At 50.6% G+C, this 14005-nt stretch overlaps 1 protein-coding gene across 5 annotated transcripts in view; it reads right to left on the bottom strand.

Annotated features, from left to right (window-relative positions):
- The window catches only part of TMPRSS6 (transmembrane serine protease 6), a 44983-nt gene that overhangs the window by 15741 nt on the left and 15237 nt on the right, over positions 1–14005 (bottom strand). For 3 of the 5 annotated variants that reach the window (XM_074871243.1, XM_074871244.1, XM_074871242.1), the window contains exons 8-18: positions 13550–13686; positions 12858–12970; positions 12270–12379; positions 11046–11191; positions 10010–10108; positions 6932–7045; positions 6527–6643; positions 5585–5753; positions 3453–3724; positions 2075–2211; positions 1054–1355 (exon numbers count right to left, since the gene is read on the bottom strand). In XM_074871243.1, the coding sequence (XP_074727344.1) occupies positions 1197–1355; positions 2075–2211; positions 3453–3724; positions 5585–5753; positions 6527–6643; positions 6932–7045; positions 10010–10108; positions 11046–11191; positions 12270–12379; positions 12858–12970; positions 13550–13686 (1573 nt within the window). In that variant the 3' untranslated portion in view covers positions 1054–1196. Of the gene's footprint in view, positions 1–1053; positions 1356–2074; positions 2384–3452; positions 3725–5584; positions 5754–6526; positions 6644–6931; positions 7046–10009; positions 10109–11045; positions 11192–12269; positions 12380–12857; positions 12971–13549; positions 13687–14005 lie in introns of those variants that run through there. The other 2 variants (XM_074871245.1, XM_074871247.1) reach the window with 2 other exon arrangements.

Raw genomic sequence — 14005 nt, 5'->3', positions numbered from 1 at the left:
TGTGCTGCATCCCCACTGCAGGCAGCTGGGCTACAGAGCAGGTTTTCTTATTGGTATCTGCACCCCTAAATCATAACAGTGAGTAAGGACCACCTATCTAGCTAGCGTATTGACCCCACTGCACCTGGGGGACAGCTGAGAGGGAAGCCAGGGGGGTGGAAATTTCTGCCAGTTGCCAGTGAAAAAAGATAAAACCCCCAAGATGATTTTTAACAGAGTAAGGCAAACTAGAGCCAAAAACCTGCTCAATTTTATTGCTAATTCCAGAGAGTGACCCACAGTATATATACACACATGCACACATATATATATATATGTATCTCTTTAGTAAAAAAACCAAACCCATAGCAGTCACTGTTGAAGCACTGTGCCCTGAAGCCTTCTCCTTCACCTCCTGGATTATCTGAGTTAGGAGATGGAAGCAGTTGAGACACCTTCATGTTAAAGGTATTTAGAAGGGCTGAGGGAAGAGGATGGGAGGCTGCTCCAGTGTTTTTACTGAGGGCCGGGGCCTTTCCCTGAGGAAAGTGCAGCAGTGGAGGCTGGGTGCTGCCCCAGCAGGGAGGCAGGATGCGTGCTTGGGGGTGTGATGCTGGACTTGTGCCTGGGAATCAGTGAGACGTGAAGAGTTGCCTGGCTGAGCTGAACAGCACTGCTGAACAGCACATGCCTGCTAAGAAAAGAAGCAATTAGGGAGATGGAAGAGGAGTGATGGGAGGGGAAGGGGGAAGAAGGACGATCAGCAGGAAGGAAGAGGAAGGCAGATTGATTTCACAGTTACTGGAATCTCTAACTACATCAGTCACATTTTCTTTCAGCAAGTGTTCCAGCATAAGATTGCGGATGAATCACATGGTTCATGGAAAGTTCAAGTCCCCTTATTTCTTTTCTCAGAAACCATCAACTTGGAACCATTGCTGTGTGTCATGTCATCGTCGTCCCACCCAACTCTTTTGGATGGATGGTCTAAAAACACCTTGGGATGCTCCCTGGGAAGTACTGAGGGGGAAGAGGGTCTGCCTGCTTTTGTCTACAATCCCCATGACAGGCTTTTTTTACCCTACTCAGAAGAGCATCCTCGGTCTGACAACATCCCACACAGAAACTCTCTTTCTCTGAGAGGCAAGTGAACAAGATCAGGAATGAGTGCCATGCAAGTGTAGGTCTGATGGGGAGAAGGCAGAGATGCACTTTTCTCAGCTCATGGTTTGGTTCATCCACCCCAGCACCTGAGTGATCCTGGTGTATACTCCATAGTGGTTTGGATGTGCGCATCCCATTCCCCAGCTGACCAAACCAGCCAGAAACCACCTGCCACTGGGTTCCTTGCAGGCCAGCGGGCCTCCAGAATCACCCTAGAGAAAGAGAAAGAAAAATGGGATGATGATGATCCACCAGCTTCTCCTGCTGGTTGATTACGCTGGCTTTGAGTCTCTCTGTATGCGGATTCCTGTATCTCTTCAACTAATGCCTGGGACATCTCCAACATTCCTCGTACCTTAGGCAGATGTCAAAAACAGTCTCCAGTACAAGCATCTGTGCAAGTATTGTTGCATTCCTTCATCATGCAAATTCCTCCCCCTTAGCCAGGTCCCAAGAAGCTGACAGCTCTATTGTTTCCCTCAACTCCATGTGGCATTTCCAAATATGTGGAAAGCAAGGAAGCTGGTGGAATTTAACTGGATACCCGGAGGGATGGGAGTCAGAGGAATTCCTTGAGATTGATAGTAATGAAGGAACAGACAGGTTACTGTATGTGACAGATGCTAAAGAGGCTGAGGGGGTAAGAGACTGATGTAGATATGTGACTTGAAAGTGTGAGGTAAAGAGTGGACAATGGGCTGAAATGAGAAAATGAGAAGTTTAAGTGTATTTGGATCCTGCCTAAGGCAAAGATGCTGGGAAGAAGTGGTCCTGAGGTCTGTTGTTGGTCACTTAGATCAGAGGAAGTGTTGGGGGAGTCAGGCATATTATAGTCTTTTCACCCTCATTTCAGGCTATGGAGTGCATTTGGGATACTTGGGATATGCCCCACCTCCAGTAGTCAACCCTGATCCCACAACTCCTCTGTCACCTGGCAGGCATCTTTCTTGCCCTTGTGGTACCCAGCACACAGCATCCTGGGAGAAACCGTGTAGTGATAGGCCTCACTGCAGATGTCCTGCTGGATGAGCTGCACGTCCACCTTCTGCAGAACATTGCTGATGTGCCCTGAGGGGTAGAACACCAAAAGTAGTGCAGGTGAGCAATGGTGGAGCTTCCTACCATTTACCATGATCCTCCAGTCCATGCCCATCTCACTGCATGCTGAAAGCTGCCATCTGAATTTCAATTCTGCTCTCTGCTGGCATCACAGTCTCTGATTTTCAGCAGAGCACTTCACCTGCATGGAAGGAGTAACATTCCCCTTCAGTCCCTTTCCCTACAAGGACATGTTGTGGGCACTTCAGCTTTTGGGACAAGGGGAATTCTGCTTTGGGGAAACCTCTGGGATGTTGTAGTTTTGGGTTTGCTTCTCATTGAAATGGAAATACTTTTCCAGCTAAGTATGCAGATCAGGAGTGTCCAGTTCTGGATAGACCACTGAGTGTTTCCATTCAGGAAGCAGCTGTAGCAAGTCTGTGCATGAGTGAAGGCACTAAGCTGTCCTGGGTGAGCACATCTTTTTTCCTGTGCCACTAGAGAACAGCTTGGACCTGTTTTGCTCGCCCTATGGGGAGGCAACATGAAGGGTCCATACCCATGCAGCTAAACTCTTCCTCACAAAACAGAAGGGACTCATCCATACCACCCCACAGGAACAGGTCTTGGCCCATGCTGTCCCCCAGCAGTGTGTGAGTGCTATGTGGTCAAAATGGTTGATTGGTACCAGGGCGCATGCTAACAATTACACAGGGTGATCCTCAGGCGACCCTGTGCTGCTCCCATTGAATTTACTAGTACAGGTGTTCCTGGGGGGACACAGCTCCTAGCATCTTTGACATGTCGGAAGTGTCAGGGGCTGCAGATGGGTGTCCCCAGGAGACCCAGTCCCAGTTTGATGAAGAGCAGGTTTTTTATCTCAACTCTCTCCGGTCAGGAGCCATCTCTGGGGAACAACCCCACAGGATCCCACGTCTATGTAAGCATGGGGTTGCAAGCCCCATGCTGTGACCATGGCTGAATAGCCACTAGACAGACCCCTAATTCCTGAAGGGCTATTCTAGTCTTTGGATGAAGGAACACATGTTGTCCCCATGTAGATTACCAGACCCTCATGCTTGCATCTTTGAATGAGGTTTCAGGACACTCAACAGGTAACTTTGGCCAACCCATGACCCAAAATCAGAGCAGGTGAAGGAGGCATAATGCTTTGGGGTGAACAGAAGCCTGTTCTGCCTACCCCACATCTGAACCTATGTTTCTGCCTTGGCTCTGCTACAGTAGGCCACCAGCAAAGACCTTGTACCTACCGCCTTCCTTGAGGGCTCCCCAGCCAGTGATCCAGCAATGAAGGCCAGGCTCAAAGAGGTGAGAAGGAGCAGGCAAGCAGATGGGCTGGATTAAGGCTGAGATGATCACAGGATGGTCCAGCTGGAGCAGGGCCACATCATAATCATGGCTGTCCTCCTCGTAATAAGGGTGGAGGAAGAGACGGATCACCTTGAAGGACACCTCTGTGTGGCTGGTGGCATTTTGCAAATATTTGCCCAAGTAAACAGTCCAGATGGAGGCAGAGGCCAGTCTGTAGGATGCAGCAGAGAAGATAACTCATCACATAGGGAGGATAGAGGATAGGCAGAGCCAGGTTGCTTCTGTCGTAGTCTTTTGAGGAGTCTTTGATTTGGATGATCATCTCCCTCAGAGGGACCTCTTTCTTTATTTGGCTACTGATTTCAAGAAACTAAGTGGGACATCTCTTTGATGCCTTGACATGCCTGTATATTGGGACCAACTTTGGGCAGACACTTACACACACAGGCAGCTTGCTCATAATTGCTTATTTTCCTTAGCAAAGCAGGCTAAAAGGTATATTCAGGTTAGGCAACCAAGTGGGGCTGGTCATGTGCAAATGACTGTGATAGGGCAGAGAACAAGCTGTTGAAGCAAAGCTGCAAAGAGAAGGGACATGGAGAAGGAAAGCAAGCTCTGAGAAATTTCTAAGAGGGTGTGAAGAGAGAAAAGCAGCTCAGAGGTGAGGGCATTAAAAGGCATGACAGCCCTTTACAGAAACAGGGGTTAAAGCTGGGGACAGCGTAACAAGGTGACACCTCTAAGAACAGAACAGCTAAGAGCTAACAGTGAAGGGACACCCTGTCTGCAGCAGGAGGGTGAGGAGCAGAGGGGAACTCACCCTGGACCAGAGCAGGAGGGAGCAGGAAGAGGGCTGCTTTCAAACTGAGAGTCCAGTCCACCTTTTGCCTTGCACATGATGTTTTCTCCCACAGTGCCCCACTGGGGCAGTGAAAAACTCCCTGGTTTACTATGACCATCTCTGTTGCTCCAGACTCCCCTTCAGGACTCCCCTCCAGACTATTGCCTGCACAGGTTGCTGCCCATAACATGACCCACCCCAGGCTGCTGCTGTTCTTCTGCTCCTCTTTTTTCCCCCTACTTTTTATCTCTCACACCACTTAAATTCTCTCCCTGACAGGCACACACATATGCCATCTAACAGGGCTGTGCTAGCTCCATCCATCCTGCACTGGAACACTCCAAAATGGCCAAATTCAGCCTGCATGGACTGCCTGAAAGGCCTGCTCCCAGTGCTGGTGGGCTTCCTTGCAGGGTTGTAGGACACAGGTAGGAGCATGAGAGGAGCAGGGTGAGGTGACATGCACAAGCACAAAGCAGCCCCAGACCTACCAAGGCTGGTGTCACCATACCAAGGATGACCAGCAGCAACTCCTCCCCGAGCTCACATAGCACTGGGAAGAAAAGGCAGCTAGGGAAGTCCAGCCGTAGTAGCTGGGGAGGTAGGGGATCCTCACTGGCCCACTGGTAGAGGAAAAGGGGAGTTTGGAGGAGGTGGAGGCTGGGCCTGAGGGTGTACACTCCTTCCTCCACCCAGCCTGGTCATGCAGCACAGCTGTGGACCTTCCTCCTCCTCACTTCTTCAAGTTTGAAAGAATGAATGACCCCCCTGCTGCTGTTGTGGTACATACACTGTGTGGACGGAACTGGAGGAGAGATCATGCTTCCTCCTGAAAGAGCAGGCAGCATGGGACCCAAACAGCATCCTCCGCAAGTAATGCTATCCTGGCCCCATCCTAGCACACACTGACACCTCCATGATTGTGACAGCATGGGGACAAGCCAGAGCCAAAGCAAAGGTGGAGCTGTGAAGTGTCTTTCATTGCCATTGCCCTCCCAAAGCTGCTCTGTGAATCCCAGTGCTGTCCCTTTTTCCTTGAATGCACACCCAAATACTATTGCAGGTATCCATTCCCCAGCTCCAAGTCATGGAGAAGCATGGCACAGGTACCAGATGAGGGGTGCAGCTGCCACATTACATTTTCACAAGCTGAATGATCCTCCCATCACACATGACATGGAAAGCAATGCAAAGCCTTCTGCTGTTCAGCATCCCCCCCCCCCTATTTACCTCTCATCCTGGAAGCAGTGTGCAGCTGAGACCACCCAGCGGTCAGCAATGAGCGTTCCCCCACAAATGTGGCGTCCCCGAACTTGCAGGCTGGCCTGCCATGGCCATTCCCCTTCCACAGAATTCGCACCACCCACAATCCTGCTGAGAGGAGCTTGCAGCCCACAGTCTGAAAAGGAGGAGACACAGCAGGTACTTCAGGGGAGGAAGGGAACACAATATACTGTGCCTGCCCTTCCTTTCCTACCAAATTGACTGAAAAGTTTGACATCTAATCCCTTACCTTACCCAACCAGCAGATGCTTTATGTACTGTCCAGGAAAGGTCTAGCAAGCACTCCCTTCCAGTGCATGTCCCTGCTGATGCCTGTGCAGCCTTACCCCACCTCCAGCTGCAGCCTGGGGATGCCTTCAGGGCAGCAAGCTGTCTGTGCTACCTGCTGTCCTGCCAGGGAACCCTTGCAGTCATTCCCTTTTGCTGCCCACTGAGGCTCCAGAAAAAACAAACAGGGAAATCAAAACACAAGCTCTCTCCCTGCCCGTGACCATGCAGTCACTGGTGATTTCCCTGCTGGAGCCTTGTAGGATGGCATTACTTCACATAAGCCAGCATAACGGTCCAACAGGCAGCCTGTGGGTAGGAACTGGCCTGCGAGACACATCTATCTGGCCCGATGCCTCTGCCTGAAGGAGATGGGGAGCAGCTGTCCAAAGAGCAGATGCCTGCTCACAGCTCAGCACAGAGAGCTGGCTCATTGCTGCTGCCACTGCTGTTGCAGGATGGAGCAGTGGCACTGCTGCTGTGGGGCTGGGGTAGGGAGAAGGTGGTGGAATAAGGGAGGGTGGGTGCTTATGCTGTAGTGGTGGGGGGAAAAGGGAACCACTTGCAGCTATGTGGCATCCTGAACCTGTCTGGCTGATGTACGACTGAGCATTTCCTCACCACAGTGCTTCTCATCAGACAGGTCCTTGCAGTCTGCAGTGGTGTCACACAGGGGGTTGGGTTTCTTCACACAGGTCCCATCTTCACAGCGGTAGGTGAAAGGACTACAGGGGACTCCTACAAAGAGGAAGGGGAGATGAGGTTGAGGAAGGCTGTAGATGCAGCCTGAAGTCCTTTGAGTGGAGGGGAAAAGGCAACAGAGAGCTTGGAGGAACTCCATAAATGATGACAGGGAATTTCCTGAGCAAGCATGGTCATCTGCAAACAGAGCAAACATTGTGAGCAGGTTGGGCACGTTAACTCCCAGCTGGTGCTCTTACCTCACAAGAGGGAAGTACACTACCAACAGCCTTGGCTCAAGCGTAGGGGAAGGTATTTTTCAGCCCAATGCCGTCTCCTCCCTACCTTCACTGCACTGCTCTTCATCACTCCCGTTGACACAGTCTAGCTGCTGATTGCAGACCCTGCTGAACTCGATGCAAGTGCTGTCCTCGTGGCACTGGAACTTCGCAGGGCACACTGTGCAGGAGGGAAGAACCCAGAAATTAGGCACTCAAGACAAGGTGTCAGGTGTGGGGCCAGGGTCCTAAGTGCACTGGTAGGCTCGGAACTTCTTCCCGCACTTCATAACATGTGCTTAAGATCAGCTCAGGTATAGTGCAGCTGTGTAGGTATGCCTGCACCCTGTCTTACACTTTGCTGATGCTGACTTAACTTTTCTGGACTTCTTGTCTTGACCTCGGACCTGCCTCATCACTATAGACTTGCCTTGAGGTCACTGGAGTCTTGGTTGATCCCGGGTTACCATCACCAGACCTGGTCCGCTTGCCTTGTTCAGGTTCTGTAGGACTGCATCCTGTCTGGTGAGGTCACTGTTTCTCCTGCCTTGCTGTCACCCTCGGCTCATGTGTCACCTTTCCCTCCAGAGGAGCTGCTCCCCTTGCTCTCTGATAGGTGAGTTCTGAACAGCAATGGATTCCTCAGTGTCCATGAGCTCTGATAGTTGCTCAGGATGGAGATGGACCTAAGGTGCCTACCCATCACAGAGTTTGACTTCTGATTATACATTTTCATAGCAGGAACTTGTCTTGTGTTTGTGTGTATCTATGTGCAACACCAAATATGATGAGGCAGCACCTCCCAGGCATTTTCTTACTGCAATGACTATAATTTCTTCAGTAATTAGTGTTAGGCTTCCAGATAACTAAAGGCACATGAAGGTCTGAGGCAATGTGAACATTGTTTTTAAAGACGGGGACTGTTCCATACAGGCACAGAGTGAATAAGTAGAGATGCAACAGTGGCAAGAGTATAAAAAAGGAAGGTAATCATTATGTTTCTGTTTTCTTTTTCAAATATAAAGGGATGTTTGAAAGCACTGAGAAACAAATACTTTTTTTGTTGAGTCTTGGTCTGTGTTAACCTGTGGAACAGAATGACACAAGATATCCCTGGGACCAGGAAACTAACAGGATTCAGGAAAGGATTAGATATTCATAGGGATGCATATGTATCCATGTCTATATGAGGGAAGCAAGCAAGCCCTGATATCAGACAGCTGGATGATGGGGCAGAGTCCACCATCAGAAAGATTGCAGACAATACCAAACCCAACCTCGACAATCCTGTGAGAGGTCTCACATTTCCAGCACTGAATTAAAACTTCCTTGATAAAGATTTCTTCTTCCTTTTACTTTAGACTTTTCTATACCTTCCTCTGAATCTTTCAGAATTGGTCACTGTCTCCAGTGATTCAGGGATCTTTCTGTCTGTGAAAAAACAGCTGTAGGGGACAACTAATGAAAAGTTAGTGGTGGCAGCAATGTGACGAGCCCCCCCCCATTCACACCAGGGATTAGAGAGCAGATGAATTAAGTGTCATGCCTAAGCCTGAATAGCTGTTCCTATGAGAATGGGGCTTTGCAGGAATCCTGGGATGCTGGGATGGTGTCTGCATCAGCACTAACTGCTGTTGACATGAAGAACTGATGGATGATGGAAGACTCAGATGCTTCCAAACTGGGGTGCAATGTATGGGTGAGGATCTGTATAGCTCAAGTATCACAGATGGCCAGAGGAGAAAGGGGAGAGAGCAGGGCAGCAGGTGGGCTTGGGGAGGTGTGGGCAGGGCGGGAGGGTTGGGAGGGGGGTGCTGAGCGGTATGACAGCACAGCGGGATGTATACCAGGGCTGAGGTTGATTGTTGGGGCTGGGTGGTGGGAAAGCAGGTCAAGGTTGAGGACAGCCTGGGCAAGGGGCTTCTTTCAGGCTGCCTGGAGCTCTTGGTGGATGGCTACTAGGGGGTTCCCCCAGGAAGGCTGTGCTGTTCACAGAAGCAAGAAGTGTTGCTGCTCCTTCCCGAGCAGGCTGAAACCATGTGGCTGTGGAACGAAGCTTTTAAGGATGCAGAGGTTTGAGCTCCTGGAGGGGTGGTACAAGGCTGTACCTAGGTCAACCAAATCCTTGTCCTGGTTTGAGTGAGTGGCAGGGTTTTTTTGGTAGCAGGGGAGGGGGCTACAGTGGTGGCCACCTGTGAGAAGCTTCTTGAAGCTCCCCCAGCTCCAAGTTGGACCTGCCTTTTCACCAAGATGAACCTGAGAGGAGTTGTGGGAGTTGTGAGGAGAAGCTGTGAGGAGAACTTCTGTGCAAACACCAAGGTCAGTGGAAGAAAGGAAGAGGAAAGGGGGGAGGTGCGTGGGAGCATGGTGAGATGGCAGGGCTGCCCCGCTGTCACCCATGGAGGTCTATGGTGGAACAGATACCGATTTGTGGCCTGGGGGGAGGGGGGGGGGGGGGGGCACGCTGGGACAAGGTGACTGCACCAGAAGAAGGCCAGGACCTATGGGAAGAAGGACCCACTGTTGTAGTTCAGCACTGGGAGGATTGCAACACGTGGGGGTGACCCACATGCCCATGGGAGTGACTCATGTTGGAGTAAGTTTGTGGAGGACTGTCTGCTGTGAGAGGGGGACCGTGCAGGAGCAGGGAAAGAATTCCAGAAGTTCCCCAGGGTGGAATAAGTGGCAGGACTGGCTGAACCCCACATTCCCTGCCCCCTGAACCACTGGAAGGGAGTAGGTAGAGATATTGTGAGCAAAGCTGAGGCCAGGAAGAAGGGAGGGATGGAGAAAGGTGTCTTCAAGATGTGGTAATGCTTCTCACGGTCCTACTCTGTCAAGCGCTGTTGTTGTTAGTGTCTGTATTAAATTTATGTTATTTTTTTTCTTCCCCGAATGACCCTGTCTTTTGCCTGTGCCTTAATGGATGAGATCATCCCTCCCTGTCCTTATCTCAGTTTCCTGGGCCTTTTGCTTTCCTCCTTCCCAGCGCTGGCAGTGAAGAGGGGAGTGAGCGGCTGCGTGGTACTCGGTTGCCCTCTGAGCTGAAACCACAACAATCATCCACATCTCTTCCTACCTTAGGAAGACCAAGGGATTGTGTTCTGCTAAGACTAGGGACCAGTGGGTAGAAGAAATCACTCACCACAGTTTCTCTCATCCAACTCATTGGGGCAATCTTTGATCCCGTCACAGGCTGGGACACACAAGCCGTTCACCGAACACAGGAACTCCCCAGGACAGGCTGTGAAACCACCAGAGAGTAGTTAGTCCCCGGTGACTGGAAACCTTGCAGCAGAACACTGTGGCTTGAAAGTGGAGCATGTAGCTGTGCACCTTCCTGACCACACGTGTGCTGCAGCAGCATGTTGGCAGCACTCACTGAGCTCCCCAAAATCTGCCATGTCATCTGCTCTGAGCGAGGGCAAATGGAGCCAGGCTATATGCACCAGCGAAAGGGCTCTTTTCCTGCTTCATGTTGTACCAACAGGCAAGAGCCAGGACAACCACCTGCCCGCCATGCTAGACCTCTGGTTTAGAGCTGTTTCATGACTCCTGAGTGCTGCGGGAAAGCTGAAACAGGTTCTTTGTACATGTTATTAAAATTCGGTTGTGGCCTTGAAGGGGTTCCTGTTAGACATGTGTTAGCAAGTGCATGTACTCCAGACTGCTATGCTTTACAGTCAGCCTTTAGGAGGGAGATGGAGAAACCTTGGAAAGACAGACTGTGGGAGTGCATTTGCATATGTGTGTATGTGTATTTGTGTGTGGTTTGATTTGTCTCTCACTTGCACGGATTCCAAGATGAGCGGGAAACAGCTCTCTCTAAGAGCTCTTACAATCAAAATAAAAGTCACTTCAAGCTGGAGATGGTCTCTCATTGAATTTCCAAGGCCAGTCCATGATGTGGGCATGAGGGTGAAACTGTAGACAACTCTCTGGCCTTGGGTTTTGGTGTATGGGTGCTCTGGCAACATGAGGCAGGGCTTCGCACATAGATGCCTCTTCTTTTGGGGAGATAAGTGGTGTGTGTGTCACTGATTTGTGAGCATGTGCCTGAAGGGCAGATGGCACCTAGGACTCATGGGATGTGTCTTGTGTTTCTCCTAACACAAGCCAAGTGCACAGGGGCTGCTGGCAGCCACCACCCCACTAAGGAGCAGGGAGGAGCCTGTACTTACGATCAGACTGGTTGTACAGACTGTAAGCCGCCTGTACGCCGGGGCCAGTTAAGGAGACTTGAGAGGTGAAGGTGATGGTGATGTCAGCAGAGGATGTGACTGGGATCCGTTCAGCGTAGGCTTGCAGGGTCCGCAGGCCACACAACCTGAGGAACAAACACGGGAGGGATATCTTGGTCAGGGAGGGAGGAGAGGATAACAAAGTGGGGCAAAGGAGCTTGGTGGTGCTGGGGTGGGAAGGGGGCCACACAGACTGGGTGTGAGGGGGAAGCCAGGAAAGAAAAATGCCTTCAATATGGCGTGCTATCCAGAGCCCAGAGTGACCCTACTATCTTTGGACATTTAGCACTTTCTGGGCAAGTGTTGAATTCAGGCACACAAAGCAATTCAGTTCTTACTGAAGAAGACATTCAGTTCTTCCTGAAGAAGACATGTTGTAGAAACTGTGGCGCTGACAGTTTAAGAGAGGAAGGCAGGGAGAGAAAAAGTGGAAATCCTAAGCCAGGGGAACATAGCTTCTCAATCAGACCCTTCGAAGGAAAAGAAGTTACCCCCACAGAAGAAATGGAGAGGAAGTTAATGAGATGGGCTAGGGGAGGTTTTGGAGGGAAAGGGACAATTTTGCAGTAAGTGGGAGGAAAAACAAAAGCCACAGGTCCATCTATCTTGAGCTTGCTTTGAGGAGATGGGAGCACAGCAACTCTTGGTCCTTTGCACCTGGGCTGTGGTGGGCAGCAACCCCAGCTACATATGATGCTAATTTTGGAAAGTCCTGCAGGGAAAAGCAGCTGTAGTCAAAGCAGGAGGATATGGAGCTAGGCGGAAGATCTATACGGAGGTGGATACAAGGCAATGACACGCACAGATAATATTGCAGAGGTGGTGACAGGCAGATTTGCAAACACAGGAGATGTAGGAGAACACCAAGGTTACACACAGAGGAGAAAACTAGGAAGCCTGATGCAAACAGCAAGACAGAGAAGGCAGGCTGGTAGCTCGAAGCAAATCTGTAAGAAATGTGCTCACTGGGGAGCCTGTGAACAAGAGAGGCTGAAAAAGAAGTAGAAAAGCAAGAGGCACCAGCACAAACCGTGGCCACTGAGTGTGGTGATAGGTTCTCCTGCCTCAGACCCGGTGGCTGAAGTGAGCAGGGAACCTGCAGAAGTTTAATCCCAGTTTAATCCCAGGTGGGAAGTGAGACAGAAACCAGACCCCAGCACACACCTTCTGTTCTGGATTATCCACTGGCCTTGGGTACAGGGCAGGTCGTGCTTCTGTCTGCTGAGTGCGTAGGCATCGAACCACAGGGTGACCCCATAGTCGAGAGATGGGACCTGGAGGCAAGAGGGTCCAGAGCAGAATGTGGATGCCTCCTATGAGTGCTGCAGCCCACTCCATGTTACAGAAACAAACAGGGTAGATGTGGAGAGCTGCCAATTCACACACTGAAGGCCGGAAGGAAGCACCCTCTAAACTGGGGCCATGCCACAGCCCAGGGTGGCTCTGCTGCTCTTCTCAAAGCATGGTAATTCCTAGCAATTGCCAGCAATCTGGTTCTGTCTTCAAGAACTCCTCTGGAGACCAGATTTCAAATTCCTCCTCAGCTATGGCATTTCTGCGCTGGCATGCCATATTAGACTCCTTCCCTTTCAGAAGCACACCTTATGCAGGAGCTAGAGGGGCTGCCACCCTCTGATTGCTTCTCATGATGATCTAACTGAGAGCACTGGCTGTAACAGCCCCCTCCAATGTGAGCAGTGCTGCATGGGTATCAGGGGTGGGGTGGATGCTCTTGTGGGAGCTGGCACTTACCGTCATGTGCCAGGTGCACTGCGTGTTGGGCGGGTAGTAACTGGGATAGTGTGGGGTGCCAATCTTCCCCTGCAGCTCCAGGCCCTCCCGCAGAGTTATATTCACTTCGCAGGCTGTAAGTACAGACACTCAAAGCCATGTTACCTGTCAGCTCAACCCCAGCCTGGGGATGCCATATACTCAACCTGTTGTAGGAGGGAAGAAAGGGGCTCTAAGGCCTGATGCTAAAGGTGACTGGAATGTTCCACTATCCCCTTTCAAGGGTATATTCATTTCTTCCTGGCAAGACTTTTAGCTTTCTCCTCTTGTCCAGAGAAGGGCAATGTTAATGTATATTGCTGCTTTAGACTCTTATATTGAATTGACATTTATCTGCAAGTGCATCTGGACGTGATGCCTGGGCCACATCTGGTCTGCCCATGCATGAGAGCTTGGCCTTCTTTTAAAGTATCATGACCACTCAGGCTCTGCTTGCCAGAGCCTGGGCTGTAAAGACTCAAGCCAGATGCTAATGTGTGAATCCAGCTGAGGGAGCAACATCTAACCTGCTTTTTACTGACAACCTCTACCCTTACAATCTAGAGTGAATTCTGCCCCTAATGGGGATGGAGCACCTCTAGGAACTGTGATGTTGTAGGAGATAACCTGTCTCCTTCCTGTATATATGGCTGCCCTCCTCCAGCCTTCCTCACCTTTAAGGGGCACTGCCTGTGCTGAGAGGATGAAGGGGTCATAGTAGCTGTACATGGCTTTCTTCCACACAATGGACATGACAGGGCCAGATGAAAGGACTTCCACAATGGGCTCCTGCCGGCTGCAGCCGTAGATCCTCAGGGCAAAGACATGAAAAGATGGGAGTGAAGAAAGCAACAAACAAATGAAACAGAAGAACGAGAAAGAGAGACAATGTAGATCTGTGTTATCCACAACACACGCCTGCTGTGAGGCACTAACTCAATCAAATAAAGGGCCAGCAGAGGCACAGCTTGGGCTGCTGTAATCTCAGGCTGCGTGGCTGGCTGTGTGATATCCCACATCAGTGACTTCAGCTGATCAGCAAGAGGCAGGTTCTGCATCAAAGAGAATTTCCTCTGATGTAGACTAACACCTTCCCCTGCTGTGGTGTGCTGTGCCATCCTGCCCGGCTT

The sequence above is a fragment of the Strix uralensis genome, chromosome 5 (genome assembly GCF_047716275.1).
Source record: "Strix uralensis isolate ZFMK-TIS-50842 chromosome 5, bStrUra1, whole genome shotgun sequence".
Classification (NCBI taxonomy): Eukaryota; Metazoa; Chordata; class Aves; order Strigiformes; family Strigidae; genus Strix; species Strix uralensis.
Note: the sequence above shows the minus strand (reverse complement) of the source record. Positions and strands in the feature narration are given on the sequence as shown.